Source organism: Lithobates pipiens, unplaced genomic scaffold (genome assembly GCF_037356315.1).
Source record: "Lithobates pipiens isolate NorthernLeopardFrog02 unplaced genomic scaffold, aLitPip1_a1.2 Scaffold_3, whole genome shotgun sequence".
In the NCBI taxonomy this organism is placed as follows: domain Eukaryota; kingdom Metazoa; phylum Chordata; class Amphibia; order Anura; family Ranidae; genus Lithobates; species Lithobates pipiens.
The window spans coordinates 92,342,357-92,362,434 of NW_027507790.1; the positions used below are offsets into that span (position 1 = coordinate 92,342,357).

General features: G+C 38.8%; 1 protein-coding gene across 2 annotated transcripts in view; it reads left to right on the forward strand.

Annotated features, from left to right (window-relative positions):
• The window catches only part of WSCD2 (WSC domain containing 2), a 478,077-nt gene that overhangs the window by 252,930 nt on the left and 205,069 nt on the right, over positions 1-20,078 (forward strand). For both annotated transcript variants that reach the window (XM_077462039.1, XM_077462040.1), the window contains one exon: positions 4,305-5,274. In XM_077462039.1, coding sequence (XP_077318165.1) covers positions 4,893-5,274 — 382 coding nt within the window. In that variant the 5' untranslated portion in view covers positions 4,305-4,892. The remainder of the gene's footprint in view (positions 1-4,304; positions 5,275-20,078) is intronic.

The window sequence follows — 20,078 nt, forward strand, 5'->3', positions numbered from 1 at the left end:
TTCCTAGGTGCCGGTCTGGCACAGTACAGGCAGTCCCCGGGTTACGAACAAGATAGGAACTGTATGTTTGTTATGATGTCAAATTTGTTTGTAAGTCGGAACGGTAAATTTCTAAGTGTAACTCCAGCCTGTGCAGTGATGTGGGATGTTCTGGGTGCTTCTACACATACAGTCATGCTATTTGGGGCTCTTGGGGCCATGTAGTACTGCAATGTGGGATGTGTCTGACACTGCAAGATGGTTTCTCAGCGGAAAACGGGACCAGTGTGGAGCACAAGCGTCCTGCAGTGACGTCACACCACCTCCGTTCGTAAGTAGGAGTTGTTCATAACTCAGATGTTTGTAACTTGGGGCTTGCCTGTACAGCAAATCAGTCGGTAAAGAAAATGAACCTTTGCACTATACGCTAAACCAGCTCCTTGTGTTTATTTATTTGAAAATGGGCAAAAACACGTCAGGGATAACCTCTGCTACTTGTTGCTACAGCCCAGAGTGTAACGATTGAGTTCCTTTTTTGACTACAGATATTTTTGTGTATATAGTTCAGTCTCTTCTGGGACACTGTTTTAGTAATAATCCAGGAATTTACCAATATGGGTCAAAGTACCAATGCAGCCACATATATCCTACACTGGAATCTCCACCTCATTAAAAAAATGCAGTCAGGTCGTGTATTCCAGCTAATTGGAAGCAAACATCCCCCTAATATCCTTCTCTGGATGATGAAAATATTAAGATTAATAAAATATAAGACCTAACCACCACCTCAAAAATCAAAAATAATTATTTTGACTTACATGAAGCCTGTAGCTAATCTTCAAGTCACCATCTTCCTACAAAAACCTACACTCCTCTCAGACCCTGACTACTGACCCACCGTACAACAGAGCGAAGGATTGAGTTCCTCTCGGGGGTTTAAGCAAGACATATAAACAATAGTCTCAGCCTCCGCTCTCTGCCCATCAATTATGTACTAGGGAAAACAAACATCTTCTAACATTTCACATGAGGAACTGTAGTCTGCTCACATCATTTGTAATAAAAACATCTTTGCCATTCTGAAGCTTCCCTCCAACCACTTTGCATATTATTTTGTATATAATGTGATTCTGTACTTGACAAATACTGTATGCTGCAGAAATCTCCCTCCAGTTTGGCTGCATCCATTTTAATTGTGGGCAAATAAACCTGCTGCCTGTTCACTTCCTGGATTTACACAGACACACGCCTCCAGCTCTGCTCCTCTAGTTGGCCCTCTTATGACTCACCCCTGGCAAACTCTCACGAAAGTGAGAGAGAAAGCTGTGCATTATGTCATAAGCCTAGGCTAATGACTAGACAAGAAAAAGTTAATGGGGTGTATAAGGTATTTACTGGCAAAAAAAAAAAATGGTTACTATCCAAAGTTAAAACAAGGGCGGAAGATTTAATGGATATAATTTAGACATAAAATTTATGAATTTCCACTTTAACCCCTATCATTCCCTTCTTTTTGCTATACTTTCCATACAAACTACCTTCTCTTCTTTTTCTTTTTTTTTTTTTCGTACCCCGTTACCACTGCCATTACAACCCCTCTTCCATACAATTGTCTACTTAGCTAAAGTTTCCAATCTTCACACATCAAGATCTAAACCTGAATTGAACGTTAAGACCTGATTGACATCAATTCACTGCCTGGTCACACACCATATCACACTGTGACTAAATGTGGACAGGGTATCTCAGGAGAAGGTGTGTTAGAACAACATTTTGATCAAGTCATAACTCGAAATGTTTCTCTTGTAATTGTAATGTTGCGAAATATAGGTTTTAACACAATTTGCATTTTTGGGATTTGTTTCTAATAAAGCATTATATTAAAAAAAAAAGGTAGACAATTTTTTTTTTCTAATATAGCATAATGTGTAAGCGCCCTTGAATTTGAATGTCCAATTGAAGGCTACAGCTTCTGCCCTGGCGTACCGCCAGCTCTGATTAAGACTCTGTTATCCAAAACCACTTACATCTCTAATAGAAGAAGAGCCTGGGAAGAGAAAAGTCACTAATTAGAGATGAGCCAAGATGTGTGACTGTCCTATAAAATGTAATTGAAAATCAAAGGGAATCTGCAGAATTACTGCTGAGCATGCAATTATCAATGTTAATGGCTCAGTGAAAATCAATTATAGATAAATACAATGTATATTCATAAAACAATGCTGAATTATCACCTTCCCTTCTTCATTAGAATAAAGAACCACATTATTCACCCTGTTTCATGTTAACGTTTTTTTTTCCTTTTTCATTAACTGTTTTTTACTTTCGGAAGGATGAATGCTTTTAGTGGTAACTGCCTTTAAATAGGAGCACTTTCTGCTTGTATGTTAATAGCAAAGATTTACACAAACGGTTGTTACTTAAAATTACATATCTTGATGTGAAAATAAAAAAAAATAGCATTTTTGCTGGCCCAGGATTGGAAGATTAAAGTCAGCAGAGCTTTCCTTCCCTAGGCTCTAGAGCAAATTCACTTGCAGAGTGCAACTACGTTTGCAAAGTGCACAGTCTATTTGCCTTTAGAGAATCAGCTCCACATATGTATAAAAATATACACATACAGAAATCACAATCAAAGGAATTACATGATTTATTTATGTTATGTTCCTCCATCATAGCTGAAGTGACAGGCTGAGTATCAGGCTTTAAAGAGACACTGTCATTATGCCCATAGTGGGCAAAGTGACGGGGGGGGGGGGGGGATTTACCAAAACTGGAGCATTCAGTGCAGCTGTGCATGGTAGCCAATTAGCTTCTAACATCAGTGTGTTCAGTTAGGCTTGGACAAAAAACCTGGAAGCCGATGGGTTTCTATGCAGAGCTGCACCAGATTTTGTACACTTCAGTTTTAGCAAATTTCCCCCAATGTCTCTGTAAGGACCCTCCTCTCTTAACACCTATACTAACCCTATCAGTGCTCTTTTGGTGTTCCCTGCTCCACTTGTTTGCAATCTGGGGGAGCTGTGATGTCACTCCCACCCAGTCATGTGACTGTGCTCGGGTATAGCAGTTGGCTGCTACAATTGAGCACTTTTCCGGGGTGGGGTCACCTCCTTCTCCACAGCGCGAAGTGCCAATAGTCCCAGGAAAGGGAAAGTGTAGCACTGCTAAGTCTGGTATGGAGGGGTCAGGGTGGGTTTGGGGTACCTTTGAAAAGATACTGTCACTTTGCAACACATAAGTAAAATGATATTGTCTCTTTAAGTACGTTTTATATCCTTTTTGAGTTTAGTGATAATATAAATTTGAAAAAGTTACAGTAAAGGATCTGTTAGGGCTGCATGAATGAAGAAAGAAAGAATTTTGTAATTTGAAGTTTTACTCTCCTTCAGCAGTCCAGACAGTGTGTGGGTTTTTCAGTGCTCAGGAAACGGGCTTGCCTCCATGGTTGGCTTTTTATCCTGACTTTGGGCTGAAAATTTTTTTCTAACAGGGAGAGAGTACAAATACTATGAAGGATAAGATGGAACCACAACATCAACTTAAGAATGGATTCAGATTTTTAGGCCGGCCATACACAGTTCAAATCTTGGCCAGTTCTCAGAAATTCAAACCATTAATGGGCAGGCGGCTAAATGTACCAAGTTGATCCATTGATCAACTATGGTACAACCAGCCTGCCAGATTCTCTTGTGCTTATCGCTAGTGGCTGCTATAGCTGCTAGTGATAATCACTTTCTTCTTCCAGCAGGGAAAAACTTCCCCTACTTCCCCTTGGGAGAAGGCAATGGCCCGAAAAGGAGGGATTCCTGCAACAACACAATCTGTGATGCGATGTGTTTCTGCTACCATTGGTTGCAGGAAACAAATTCACTCTGTGTATGGCCGGCCTTACTCAGATTCTTGCTAATTTCTGAATAGTTTTCTATCAAGATATAATTATCAGGTAAACAGAATGTGATTATTATCTGTATTTTTTGCACAGCAGATCAAATTCACTGGTCCCGGTAAAAACTATATGTATTTTGTAAAATAGGAAGATCACTTATATGTGTTAAATGTATTACTGTACATGAAGTTGAATTTTCAATCATCATGTACAAATTACTTAACTTGAGAAAACAAAAGCTTCAGTTTCATTCATAAAGCAATTTGATTTTGCATAATTGGGATCATCTTTTTTATTTTCTTTAGCAGCATTATTTTTATTGAATCCTGTTATAGCTAGTTATAATATTATTATTATTATTATTATTATTTTAAACGGAATGTTTTAAAAGCCAGATCAGAAAAGCTAATGATTCTGTTTTCTATTTGACTTGTAGGTGCAGCGTTTTCCGCTTGGACCATCATGAAGGACAGTTTATGTAACAAGGGGTTCCTCTGAGTGTTTTCTACCCAGAGACCTTATTTTCTTTGAAAAAGGAGCAGTGTCATTTCAATTAAAGCCATGCTTCCAAGAATCTGCAATCAGGAGCTAAAAGCAAAGAGAATGAAAGTGAGCTGTGTCAGCTGATCAGCTTTCAAACCACCTTCAAACTCTCAATTTTCTTAAAATGATCTGTCCATCAATGGTGTCTCTTGGGATCCCCTTTGCAACTTGTATTGGCAAAGAATAGACTGAGCAGAGATGCAGTACACAAAAACACAGCCACTCAAAAAGAAATCCATTTTTATCTTTTACAGTGCGTAGCTTTTTAGTGGAAAAAAATGTCTCCTCCTGAAGATAATTTAAAAATCACAATATATTTTAATACACAGTATATTTCAGTTAAATATTCTATTTGTTCCCTGTATGAAGAATCCAGTTAATGATATCCTACAGATGTGGAATTACAATTCCACAATATTGTCTCAAGATAAATTAAATTGCTTGGAAGGATTTAAAAATAAGCCCATATAATGTGCAAGATATGGCCAAGATAATTGTGAAATTTCAGCGATATTTCCGAAGAAAGCCCATACGTTTTTTCACATTTATCATCTTATACTTAACAGCTGGAAGTGTTGTATTTTTGCATGCAACATTTGAAGGTGAACATGTTGTACCAGATAATTATAAGACCTCCCCAGATGCAAAAAACGATGGAGCAGATATGCAAGAATCTGGGATGGCCCAGCTGGGTAGAGTATTTAAAGAAGCTCCACAGTCACCAAGCACACCACGAAGATATGGACCATGGTTCAAAACATCTGGAAAAGAATCACCAGAGAAGAATAAGCAAGGAGACTTTGGAGGTACTTGGAATAGGGCTCTGAAAGGAAGAACTATGAGAGAGCAGGAAGAAGGGAGAGGTAAGCACTAAGAAAACAGAATAAGCTGCTGTTCTTCATATAAAAAAAAAAAAAAATGTTCGATGTTGCATACACTTTTTATGCATGATATTGATATATGCATGGAAAAGGCTCATAAACCCTAGTTATTGAAGGAAAGCAATCAGTAGTGTCACAAGAACAGTTGGCAGTCATATTTTTTGGTGTAAGTAGTAACCTTAAGAAGTTCAAGTTTAATTTAAATATCTAGTCAATTCATTTTTTCCTAGTTTTGAGTAGAGAAGAAAATAGTTAGAATGCCTGTCAAGTTTTTATTTCTGTCTGTGTTACTAGTAGGGTGACCATAGTTATTGGGACACTAATTAAAACTTTTATGGCTGTCTCTGGGCCAGATGTTGAGAGGAAATCTTCAAGTGATGACTGTCCAATAGGGATTTCTCTTAAATGTTGTGACACCGGTGCAGAGTGTGGAAAAATCTCCTCAAAAGGAGAGAAAAAATACTTTAACCATTCCCTGGTTTTTCCAAAAGTTAACATAAGAAAACATTTTTCCTAAAGGTTACATGAAAAAAAGAAATAAAAAAGAAATATGCTCTATAATATTGTAGTACATATCTTCACCAATCATACATGTATTACAATAAATGCATATAACAGGAAAAGTTGCAAAAAAATAAAAAATGTGTTGATAGAGGTGAAATAAATATATCAGTATTCCCAAAATTTGGAAAAGAAATTATATGAAAAAATTTCCAAAAAAGAGTCAAGCTTCATATATTGAACATACTGAATAATGTTACCATCAATTAATTTAATTAATAAATTTTAATTGATTCTATGAAAACCCTTATATCTAATTCTACCGTGTCCTATCATGCAAGCTACATACAGGTATCTGAGTGTTGGTGGGCGATGAAAAATTCTCCAGTATCAAAAACTTTCCTAGGTCTAAGCCCTTGTAAACACGGTTGGAGATTCCGACGGAATGTGTCCGATCGGACCGTATTGTCTGATTTTCCAACTTGTCTGTAAAATTTTCCAACAACATGCTCCGATCGGACATACTCCGATCATGTGTAGTCTACTCCGACGGACAAAGTGCCATGCATGCTCCCGTCGTAACAAAATAACGTCATCACGTTATGTACAATATGATTTTCTGACAACTTTGTCTGACCGTGTGTATGCAACAGTTTCGGACGAAATTCGTCGGACAAAATCCGTCGGACAAAATCCAACAGATTTGGTTGTCAGAATGTCCGACCATGTGTACAAGGGCTTAGTGTTGGGGGATGAGGTGGCATGAAGGCCCCGAATGGGATTGAGGGTATATATCAATAAATATATAAAGAGTGTTAACCCCTTCATGACTGCATTATTGTAAATTTCATTCATCCTTCATATCCTACAAGAGGAAAAAGAAATAATGTATGCTACATAAATCCCCAGTGTAATGTATGTATAAAAAAAAATACAAATCATAATCCTTATCCAAACCATATGGATAGAATATATTTAATTGATTTATCCATCAAACCTCCCTCTGCCTCTCTGAATCCTGACTTCACCACTCCTATCACCACTCCTATCTCTTGGTATCATGTAATATTGTGATAGGAGTTTAGTGACAGGGGGCGCTAATAATAAGTGCTATGCCAGTAACTATTGACCAATTACCATGAACAAATTACTAGATACATTGGTGGTTAAATAAACATAGTGTAGTTCCAAATCATGCACCATCACCATATGCAGTGTCTTTGAAGGTTACACCCGGTGAGTGTGGTTAAATTTCCTACTTACCAAACAGATATGACCTCTTTAACTAAAAAGAAGGTCAAACCAGGCTGATTTTGTGGATCATTAAGCTTGCTTAAATACCAAAGGAGATGTAACAAGGAACCTTTCCATTTAAAGCCTCCTCTCCACCACGAAAGCCCATTGAAAATAAAATGTGAAAGGGACCATAGTGTAATACGGTTTATTAAAAAAAACATATAAAAACAGATTTCGAATTGGCTGCTTAGATTTGGAGGTGCGTTAGCCCAGCACTGAGAATGATAGCATAGATCACCAGACAGAAGTCAGCAGCTTTCCAGACTGCGCTCAATAGTCGGCATGCATTCCATTGCCGTAGTGATAAACCGGAAGTGTGAACCCAGAAGTGACATGACTAGAAAACGCCTCGAGGTATGTTTCGTTTTATAATGTCATCAGGAAGCATTCCGGTCACTAGGCAGATTTCCATTATATACCTCCAACGTGAGATGTGATTGGCGCAGTGTGTTAATCTCTGGCCTCCCTCATCTTCCAATGGGGGAATCACATATTCCTCATGTTACCAGCAATGGGTGACTACAACGAAGATTCAATAAAAACGGAATAACAATATTGTCTCTGTTAATTCATATTAAACACCAGATACTAATTAAAAGCAGCTGTTGTTTATTTTTATTTTTTTCACTATTATATTTGTATCTATAGCGCAAGGTTTTTCAAATTTTTTTACCAATGTAATATCATGAACCTTAATGCTGTGTCCTTGTGGTCATTTTCCATAAAAGGTTTTGGGATCAGTAAACCTGGCTGTCTGCCTCTGATGGAACTGCTTGTTTTTTGTGTGGTTTCACCCACATAGATTAAACTGCAGGGACACATGAGTATGTACACTACATAAGAGGATTGGCAGGTATAGAATCCCTTAATCTTGTGTTCCAGCTGCTACTAGGATGGGTAAAGCTACTTCCCTTCATCATCAAATTGCAATGAATACAACTTAAGCATGGATAACATCCATTTCTTTTTCCTCCCAAGAAAGTAGCCTTAGCCTCCTGTTTTTTTATCTTAAACTAACCTATCTCATAATGTTCTATTTCTACGATAAGCCCTCAATGGTAACTCATGAAATTCTTCAACTTTAGAGTATGCACTGTGTAGCAATGGCCAGTGGCTCTTAATGATCCTGAAGATATCCTAACTATAGCCATGATATTGTAATGAAAACGGTAAACGTTTATCTCAATTTCTCTGTCTATAGGTATAATCCGATTCCTGTCTTTGACGTAAACTTCTAAATTCTTGTTGGATAATACTCACAGGGTACCCCCCCCCCCCCCCGGTTTCTGAATTCCTGACACATTTCATTAATCCTGACTTCACACCTGGCCCCATTGCTCACAATGCGTTTCACCCTGCATAACTGACTTTGTACAATCGATTTAAATATATGTGGGGGGGGGTGAAAACTGTCAAAAAATATATAGATTTTTATCCGTCGGTTTCACATATAGATCTGATTCAGTTTTAACATGTTCAATGTAAATTGTTGTATCCAAAAAAGAGACAGCTTTTCCTCCCACACATATACTAAATTGTATGTCTGTGCTGCAAGCATTCAACGTGTCAATTAAACATTTTCAGGGTCTCGGTGTCACCCCGCTAGATAGAACTTCATCTATATAGCGCCACTTTATATATTATATTGAATGCCTTTTTTGGCAGGTACCCCCACCCACTTCACTTGCCTAGGCAAGAATGACATTGCTCATCCTGTCCCCCTTCCTGACCACAGCTTTCTGGGGCATGACACATGTCCCTGAAGGCTTTAGGACCAGTCTTACTACACCACATGATCAGTGAGGAGCATGCTGTGATTCCTCAGGAAGTCACAGCTGGCCCTCAAATTTAAGATGGTAGCTCCAGAGACCCAGTGGTGAGAAGAATTGGCTGTGGAAAGACTCCATGTTGTAATAACAGGTTTCACCTTCAGTGGTCCTGCAGGTGAAATGATACATTTCAGCTGCTTCTTCTGGCAGGACGCAGGAGGTTTAGGAGAGCAATATCATGTATGTTGTTTCTTGTTGCAAAGTTTTATATATTCAGGAAACCTTATTCTATGTCAAACTCAGAGGCTTTACCTACTCTGTTGCCTAAATGATCATTAAAGCGTTTAAACATTCATATTCTAAACAGATATTCTTTAAACTTTGACTGTGCAGTCATATCTTTTTCATGCATTTACACATTGGATTATTTTTTCTGTATAATGGGTATATGAAAACTTGTTTTGCAAGTATTCCACTTGTAGTTGGAAAAAAAAAATATTAAAACCAGCAGGGAATTTCATCCCTATAAAACAGAAACTTAAATTGTGTAGAGCTGGAGAGGTGATGGCAGTGATGAAGTAGCCTGGTGGGAAGATGCAGTATAACATATTGCTACACAACACTGCTTGGGTGACAGCTGAATAATGAATTACTCTGTTATTTAGGGAAATAGTTGTTGCATTACCCATAAAACTGAAACAAGAAGCCGCAGTGACCACTGAAGGTGCACCTTGACTGAATCTAGATGAAAATATTGTGGTTATACAGCATTTAATTTTGTCTTGCTTTCAAAGTGCAAAGTAACATTCAAAGACAGAGTGAGTATACAGCAAAGGACAGTAAGCAAATAATGCGTTTCTCACATTTCACTGTGTCTGTGCTTACAGGAAAACATCCAACACTTTATTGGTGCTTGGTGGATCAGAGTAAGATGGGTGCGGTTCCATATTATCCATGGTGTCATTTTTCCCTTTGGAAAAAATGCTGGATATTTCTACAAAAAAAGAGATTTTCTTATGGATAGTATAATCTTTTCAATGTTTGTGCGTTTAAACTGAGTCAGTTATATTTTATTATTAGATCTACAGATTCTGTCTCTTCCTTTGTGGTGCTTTTATGGTCCTTCTCACAAAGCCTCTGTTGAACAACTCATTGAAAATAATGCACTCCCTTTGTTGCTGACATGTTATAAAACAGTTGTAAAACAGAAGTAAAACTCTGGAAATTGTGCTTAAAAAAAGGCAGACAGCAGGCCAAGGACTAGTCACCAACAGTGATTGTAAGGTGCCTGCGGCTGATATATTTTCCCATTACTGATTTACCATGCCTAGCTCTGTTCTGTCTCTGAGAAGGTGGCCATCTTGGTAGAAGCAGAGATTTTGCTTCCTCATTTCAGAGTCTCTAAAAACAACAAAGAGAAACACAGTAATGGCATCAAAAATATCACTCCGAATCTCCTGAGATATGCAGTTAGAGGCAGCAGTGCCTTAAAGTTGTTGTAAAGTCTAATGCCCTGTACACATGGTCGGACTTTCCAAAAGGAAAATGTGCAATCGGATCGTGTTGTCGGAAAATCCGTTCATGTGTGTGGGCTCCATCTGAATTTTTCGGTCTGAATTTTTAATACACTTCGTTTGAGAGCAGGAAAAACATTTTTCCGACAACAAAATCCAATCGTTTAAATTCCAATCGCATGTAGACAATTCTGACGGACAAAGTGCCACGCATGCTCAAAATAAATTAGGAGACAAAAGCTATTGGCTACTGCCCCCTTTATAGTCCCGTTGTACGTGTTGTACGCCATCGCATTCTGAACGATTGGATTTTCCGACAACTTTGTGCGACCGTGTGTATGCAAGACAAGTTTGTGCAAAAATCCGTGGGAAAAAATCAGATGGATTTTGTTATCGAAATGTCCGACTGTGTGTACAGGGCATAAAAGATTTTTACTTTGCATTAAGGTAAAAAACCTTCATCTGTCTGTGAATGCTCCCCTACCTCCCCCCACCCCAAACACTTACCTGACACCACTCAATCCAGTGATGTCCCTGGCAGCAGCCCCGCTGTCCATTCTTCCTCCTTTCAGAGATGACACAGGCAGCAGCAGGAGCCTTTGGCTCCTGCTGCTGTCAGTTAAATCCTGTGATGAGCAGCAGGGGTGGGGCCGAGATGCACTGTGTCTGTCAATAAATGTTTACAGTATGATACTGGAATCAGCCTGCAGGTGGATACCCTGATTTAGAGCTGTGTCAGCTACACCTAAAGTGTTTGGCTTAGGTTCTCTAAAGACCCTCCAACCTGTTAAGACTTTTTCAAATTGCGTCCGGTCTTCTATATTGATTGGCATAACCCAGAAAAGGTCTTTGCTCCTAAGGGTTTTGCCCAGCAATACCCTATGGAAAAGGAATTCCTAGGAAGTGGACTGTCTTAACAAGACTCTGACTGTCCCTGTTGAAGATATCTTCATGTTTAAAGACCCAATAGGCCTTTCTAAGGCCTCACTTTACCTTTCAAGTCCTGCCCTGCAGCCTGCCATTCCTACCATGTCTATTTGCCAGATCTGGTACACGGTTATGCCCCAGGATCTATCCTTAACCTATCCTGAGATTCTTTTGTAGTCCAGAAATTTCTTTCTGCCCTCCTCTAATGTGTCTACCAGCTAGTGGGTATTGTATGCCAAATATCCAGAACAGACTACCTTTTGATTCACCAATTTGTTGTCTTTTTGGGCTGTCTTTTGCATCTTGGGTATTCATAAAGGTGTTGGACCCTGTCCTTCACTCTTAGGACATCCCTATAGTGGGGTATCATGTTATTTCAGCCAGTGTCCAACAGACAATGCAAATCCTACAGAGGAGGTTTCAGTGGACCCTATATCTTACAAATCAGCACTGGATCTCATCATTTGAAGTGTCTGGGACTGATTTTAGACATGGCCCTGTCCAGGGTTTTCCTTCTGCTGAACAAACTCCAGTCTCTCTGCTTTCATGTACAGACTCTCTAGTCCATCTGACTTTTTTTTTTTTTTTTTTTTACGTGAGGGACTTAAATGAGGGTGTAAATGTGTCCTCTTGGACACTGTTGCATATGCCAGATTTAACTTAGTTCCGTAAATAAATAAATGCAATAAACAGTTAGGTCCATATATATTTGGACACAGACACAATTTTCATACTTTTGGCTCTTTATGCTACCAGAATAAACTTAAAATGAAACAATCCAAATTAATTTGAAGTGCAGGCTTTCAGATTTAATTCAAGGGGTTAAACATAAATATCAAGTACACATTTTAGGAACTGCAACCATTTTTATACACAGGCCCCAAATGTAATTGGAAAAATTAATATAATCATAAATAAAATGTTAATTTCTAATATTCTGTTGAGAATCCTTTACTGCCAAAGACTGCCTGAAGTCTGGAACCCATGGACATTACCAAAGGCTGTGTTTCCTCTTTTCTTAAGCTTTGCCAGGCTCTAACTGCAGCTGTCTTAAGTTGCTCTTTGTTAGTTGGTCTTTCTGCCTTTAGTTTTGCCTTCAGCAAGTGAAATGCATGCTCAGTTGGGTTGAGATCAGGTAATGAACTTGGCCATTGCAGAATATTCCACTTATTTTCTTTCAGAAGCTCCTGGGTTTCTTTTGCAGTGTGTTTTGGATCATTATCCATCTGTACTGTGACGTGCCGTCCAATTAACGTTGCTGCATTTGGCTCAATTTGGGTTGGCAGTATATCTCTAAACACTGCCGAATTCATCCAGCTGCTTCTGTCGTATCATCAAACACCAATGACCCAGTGCCACTGGAAGCCATGCATGCCCATGCCATCACACTGCCTACACCATGTTTTACAAATGACGTTGTGTACTTTGAACTATGAGCTGTTCCAAGCCTTCGCCACAATTTTTTCTTCCCGTCATTCTGGTACAGATTAATCCTAGTTTCATCCATCCAAAGAATGCTTTTCCAGAACTGCCCTGTTTTTTTTAGATATTTTTTGGCAAAGTCTAGTCTGGCTTTTTTTCTTCAGGCTTATGAATGGTTTTCACCTTGTGGTGAACCCTCTGTATTTGCTCTCGTGAAGTCTTCTCTTGATTGTAGACTTTGACAATGATTACACCGACCTCCTGGAGAGTGTCCTTCACTTGTCTGGATGTTGTGAATGGGTTTTTCTTTACCATAGAGAGGATCTTGTGAGCATCCATCACTGTTGTATTCTGTGGACGCCCAGGCCTTTTTATGTTGCTGGACTTACTAGTGCATTCTTCTTTCCTCAGAATGTATCAAACTGTCGATATGGCCACTTCTAATGTTGCTGCTATCTCTCTGATGGATTTGTTTATTTTTTTTAAGCCTTGCAATGGCCTGTTTCATTTGCATGGACAGCTCCTTTGAACACATGATGTATGTTCACAGTATTAGATTCCAAATGCAAATACCACACTTAGAATCAACGCCAGACCCTTTACCTTCTTAATTGATGAAGAAATAACAAAGTAGTAGCCCACACCTGGCCATGAAACAACTTTTCAATTGAATAAAAGAAATAATAAGGGAATCTGCTGGGCCTGCATCCCTTTCGACGTGTTCCTTTTTTAAATTATCTCACGTAAATAAAACATTTTGTTGCAGGGGATGCCTGAAATCTGACTTGTATCTTAGGCCGACTTCTGTGAAAATTGGTGAGCCAAACACACAAGTGGGAAATTATATTTCCGGGGAATGGTCAGTACACAATCATTGTACAGAACAATTCCATGTAGCCATATTGCATTTATAGAAAATTACAGTGGCTGCAGATTGAAAAGGAAATTTTTTAATGACACTCAATTATAATATGACTTGTATCGCAATTGTACACGTGATATTATTTTTTCTTTATTTGCTTTTTTTTCCCCCACGAAAGCGAAGTTACCCTTTAACAAAAATTGATGCAACAAGAAATATTGCAAAAAAACGTGAAAAAAATGTAGGCTTTGATCCAAGCAGGAGGATGACCGCAACCTTGTTATCTACAAAGAGCGAGGATTAGCCATTCTAAAAAGAAAAATAGATGGATGGTTCTGGGTCCTTGCGGAAGGTACAACTTTTATGTAACGCCTGCCCATTACATGCTAGAAAATACATTTTCAATGTGCTGCTTTTATTATATTCTCTGGTGTAATTTATTTGTTGATGCAAGAAAGTTGTCATCAAGCACAGGGTGATTGTTTTTGCTGTAGAACATAATTAACAAAGTACACAGCAGCTGCCAAATATTCTGTTCTCTTTGGTATGACCAGTTCAGAAGCTGCCAAGGTGTTTTCATCGTCCCTGGATGTAATCAAGCACTGAGATAGAAGGTGATTGGGAGTGTGGAACATCATATGTAGGAACAGAAGATTGCTCCCTCTGTAAAGCCTGGTCTTTGCCTATCAGACTGATTGTGCTCCATTTTTTGTATGCTGAATGTCTGAGCTGTACTTTGATTTGGCAGTAATTCAGCGCCTCTTCAGATCCTTAATTAAGCTTTTGTCGAAAATGAGAGACAACTAGAATATGAAGGAAGGCCCAAACTGTGTCATCAACAATTATAACTTCTGGATAGTTTTAATCAAAAACATAATCCAGGAATGGAAAAGCATATGTTTTGATACATAAATAACATTTCTTCTGTTGGATAAAACATTGTAAGGTTTTAATGCAGTTTGCTGCAATTTTAACATTGACAATGATAAAATATGTACTGGTGAATATCCGGGCACAGTTACATGATTATTTGTGGCAGTAAAAGAAAATGATCAAATGCATTTTAGGATCCAATTATTTTTGTAAGTAGAAAGACTTATAAAATGTGCATAGTAGATTGTACATTACCATTAATAACTATTTCATTTTGCAGTAAAATATTTATATGCTACTGAAATAAAGCACATGCATTGCTAAGAAGTAATATCTGATAGAAACTAAAAACGTTGGTGTTTTATAATTTTTTTCCATTAATATGCATATTATTCAGAGCTGACATGTAATAGTTATGGAAGTTGGTAAAATTGTATTGGGAAACCTGGAAAATGTTTAGGGCCTCAAATGTGGCATCCAACCTATCAAGGAGCATCAGTAAAGTGTATCCAACCCTAGAACAATAATTTTGCAGTAATATATTGCAGTTCTTTTGTTTTCACCAGTTTTTTTTAAGTAATACGCTTGCCACCTTGGGGTGACACCGCTCATTCACTATACTGTATGTATTAAAGAGCAGGTCTAGTATGAAGTGTAATTTGGTGTGTTGGCAGCCCATTCAATGAATGCAAGATTAATAAACAATTTATGGTAAGGGACATTTTATATGTGAACCTCAAAAGGCATTATGCTTTCACAAATTGGTTAAACAAATATATTTACTAAATAAACATTCAAGTGCCTTTGGAGGATCTTCTTCAGGAGAGCTGCATATTTCTTTAGCAATCCTATTGACTGCCCTGGAAACCCCCAAACCTAGTTATGATGTTAACACATAAACTGGTGTCAGTTGTCAGCACAGGGACACTTTCACCTAAATATGAAAGACTTTATTTTCTAATTGTAGCAAAGATACAGACAGAGAAACATATTGCACTATTGCCCCATTATTCTCCCAGGTCCTTTATTTGTAAATCTTAAAGCTTCACTTATTTTGCAGCTCCTATGGTGAGTAAAAAACTGTATAAGCAGAAAAAGAATAAAAGATTTGAGATGTTCCACATTACAAATTAAACTGGAACTAAAAGACAGGAATTCAGATTCCATGACAATGGCAAACAGGTGTTGGGAAACTTAGGCACGTAAGTCATTCCTAAATCGTAAGCCTTCTTAGCAAACCTGCCTCCTCTGGGGACGTATTTTCACAATGCTTGGTTAATTTTGCTATTGTGTCAGAAGACTTTGTAACTACAAAACACACCCATGGGGAGGAAGCAGTGCTGTGCTCCTACATCTGCCCTTTTACACAATTTGCATTCTGTTAAAATTTTAACCTGTAAGGATTAGTTATGGGAGATGACATTGCTAAAGGTTCACAGGTACAAGCTCTGCAACTGTACTCTTAAATCCATGCTTCACTACCTAGAGTATCACCAATCTATAATCACCAATCTATAACAAGCATTCAGCAAGTCATGCCTTACAAGTTGTAACTTTCATTTTGCAAGGGCAGTAAATCATTATATACCAAAGCCAGAATTTTTAAAGCTGGACTCTAGACAGTTATATAAGATGCAAATTCATATATGTATACAGTATATCAATACACCTTAAAGTAGAACGTTCCTTTTGATTTGAGGTTTGAGAGTAAGAAAGGGTCATAACTCCTGTCGGGTTTTTTTTTTTTTTTTTGTATTTTTTATTTTTTTTGCCATATGTGTCTCATTAAGGAGATTTTCCTATACTTCCTGACCTATAGCTAAAATATGAAGGGAGAGGAATCCCTCCAAAGTGAGGGAAATATTGGTTGTCACCAGGGTCACCAGAACTAGTGTCTACATTTGAATATGGTATTTCTATTCTAATCCTGTTCTGGGGACAACCCAAAATGTGTGATTTTCTTTTGCTTTCACACTCAGTGATGATGGTAATGAGGATAGCTAGAGAGGGTGAATCTCCCAAACGGGGTACAGACAGCAATAAAAACTGACAGGTGTTCTAATTTCTCTCCGTGCTATCCAAGAATAAAGAAAAGAAAAGTGTGTGTGTGTGTGTGTGTGTTTTTTTTTTTTTTTGCATCATTTAATTAAAGTAAGGATGCTGACTTTAGCTTTTTGGACATACAGTACTATGCAAAAGTTTTATGCAAGTGTGAAAAAATTCTTTAAATTAAGTGTTAATAGTTTATTTTTTATCAATTAGCAAAATGGAAAGTAAATGAACAGAACATAAATCCATATTAAATCAATATTTGGTTTGATTGCCCTTTGCCTTCAAAACCGCATCGATTTTTCTATCTGGTGTGATGTAAGATTCAAGAGAAGGCAGTTTAGCTTTGATGAAATTATGCTGTTTAAGTGGCATCCATTGTCACATGGGCTAGAGGAATATTTTACCCTAATAAGAGTTTGATAGCACAATCATTCCATGAATTCTATTTCTGTAGAAGTATGTAAAACCCACTGTTTTGTGTTTTTGACTTTCCTGTGTAAGAGGTGGGATTTTTTGCACAAAAAGCTCTTACCAGCATCTTCCATGTCCTAGTGATATATGTGCATGTGTTCTAATCCCTCTCCACTCTATCCGAAAACTAAAAAAAAAAAAATTGTTTTAGATTAAATGTACATTTTAAATGCAAGTGTAGCACCCAGCTCCTAAACAGGACTGCTAATTAATCTAGTTGTTCTGGGTGGTAACTAGATGTGCTAATTGGTAGTTTTTAATCCACTGATTTCTGTCCTAAATCTGAGTTTAATTTGTAGTCTTTCTTCTGTCAATAGGTGGCACTGTTGCTTTTGGTATTAGGATGATGGATTACAGTGAATTCAGGTGATGGGTAAATTGGCTGAGACAACCTATCAGCAGGATTTTTTTTTGGCCGCTTTGCATGCTGGGATAGGTTATTTATTTGGGAGGAGTCAGGTGATCGGGGTTCTTCCCTCCTGGAGCTGCAGCTTGGGTGAAGGAGTGTCCAACAGCTCCTGGCTGCTAGGCCTGAAGCCTGAGGCCTATCTAGGGGTCCTACATGTGTTGGAGGCTCAGCCCAAGGATAGCCTGATCGTTACCGTGGGTAAAGGAGAAGCAGTTGCCAGAGGGATGATGAAGTTCTGAAGGAGAAGTAAGTGGGAAAGGTTCAGCAGAGACACATCCTGGAAAACAGCGGGTAGCTGTGAGTAAAGCTTGAAGGAGTATAGCGGGTATCTGTAAGTAAAGCTTGAAGATAAGTACAGTGTTTAACTATGGGTGAAGCTCGAGGGATCCAGCAGGTAGCTGGGAGTCCAAGAAGTCTAGTGAGAGACAGCGAGCTGAGCTTGAGGATCTACATTGGGATACTGTGAGAGAAGTTGTTGTTATAGGAGACAGCAGTTGCTAAAAGATACAGATTGCTGCATTCAGCTTAAAGGCCCTTTATCTGTATTTCTGTTTGCCTAGTTCTATTTTTATCTGCAGAGTTTGCCTAATTGCTGTTGCACTTGCCTAAGGGTGGCATGTGCCCTAAATCTCTCCCACTGTTTCTGTTAAGAGAAATAAAATCTCTTTGTTAATTTTTACAAAAAGTGACTGGCACCCTATCTTTCTACCTTGCACCACACCCACTATGCCTAGTAACCTGCACCCACGAGGAATGTCAGTTCTCCCTGGCTCTGGGGGTCACCATCAGGCACTTGGAAGTCGGGGAGACCGCTACACAAGCATTGTAAATACCTGGATTTAACTTGGTACCAGCCTTTGCAGTCTCTGTACAGCAGGTGTCAGAAAGGGAAGGGAGGGGGTTCAGAAGGAGCCAGTCAGGTGTGCTGGAGTTAAATGAACATGCTGAACAGAGGATAAAGCATAATGCCTGAGAGATAAGCTTATCTGTGTGTTGCTTCTCCTTTCACAGTCCAGTCTCCGGTTGGGGGTAGGGAAGAGACCTGTATATGAAACTAAAATCACAGCAGAAAAAGACCAGGTTGCCTCCCCTACTAGGCAGAAACATGGTGCCATTCAGAGAATTCTATGCATTTTTTTAATGAGTGCAAAGTGTTCTCTTATTGGAAGAGTTGAAGATTGTGACATTAATCAGATCAGAAAATACAAAGTATCTGAATGTCTCCTGTGCTGAGCAGCCAACTTCATGTGTTCACAATGCATCAGGCCAGCCATTCATCATGGGACCCAGAAGCAAGTGGAGATCACTAATGCAAGTGTCTACTTCAGGGATTACCAGCTTCCAGGAGGATCGGCCAGGTATGGTATATACATTGTTACATCACCGGACCAAGTTGGACTAATTATGGAAAAATATACCATGTCTGGAAATCATCTTTAAAATATGCATGCAGACAGCTAGCGAAGCAGTCAAAAAAGGGAACTCCTATTAAGATAGAGGCTGAAATGTCCACAAAACTGTGCAAAATTTCTGTGATAACGGGGATAGTATGCGTCATCTTTTCTCTCTAGCAATGAGGGCATAGTAAAGTAGTCATGCGTGTAGGAAACAGGAAATAGGAATCAGGAAGTAGGGATCAGGGTAGAGAAGAATGGAGATGGGAGAAAGGAAAAAAATAAAATAACAAGGGAGACAGGTAAGAAATAGAGGGGGGAGGGAAGGGAAAGAGAAGAGAAAAGTGGGGAAGGGGGATGATGGCCCAGAGATGATACACAGGGAGGAAAAAAACAGAAGTAAAGGAAGGACAGGACAAGAAGAGTATCTGCAGTAATACCCTTTTTGGGGTTATTGGGCAGGTGCAGTAACTCAAATCATGGTGATGCTGTAATTTCAGAATACAGTATCCTTTGGACAGAGCACATAGATGTGAGACCCAGGAAATCCAGCACAGTTGGCATGCATGTGCAGTGTAAGCAGACTTTACATTTTCATGCAAGATCCGCTTTATCTGTTTTCTTGGTGGTGTTTGAGGAATAAGAACAAACAACCTTTTTCTATTGTTGCGGACAAAGATTTCTTACATGTATTTCTAAAAGAATTATTAGTACAGTACATGCTGATTACAGATGAACTGTCATAATGCTGGCACCATTTGTTCTACCCTGGGAATCATAAATGGGTCAGAGCAAGTGACGTGAAAAAGTATTATTTTCTCAGTGCAGTAACACAGCTCACAAACCAGTCTTCCTTGTTGGAACCCCTTAATCTAAGCTTTAGTATGGACCCCCTGTGTTTCTTCCAATCAACCCTTTGTTGTTGTCATGTTCTAATTAATTTGGCCTGCCTTTTCTCTACACATTACCAGATCAAATTGAAATCTGGGGACACCCTGCCAACCTTATCTATGTTTAATCTCAGCACCCAAACAATGCCCCTGTTTGTAGCCACACCTTCTAAATCACCAAAAATGAATAAGCTAAGTGCAGGATATCTGGCCATGCATAGAGTGTCAGGGCATATGGTTAGTGTGGCCAAATTGTACAGTGGGTGGGGGGGGGGGGGGGGGGGATTTAAAGGGCAAGGCTCAGTAAAACTTGAGCTGAACTCCAGAAATATTTTCTTAAATACTATACCAGAGCCTCCCACGCTACCATGCATATTGTGAACCAAAATGCAATAAATATTATAGA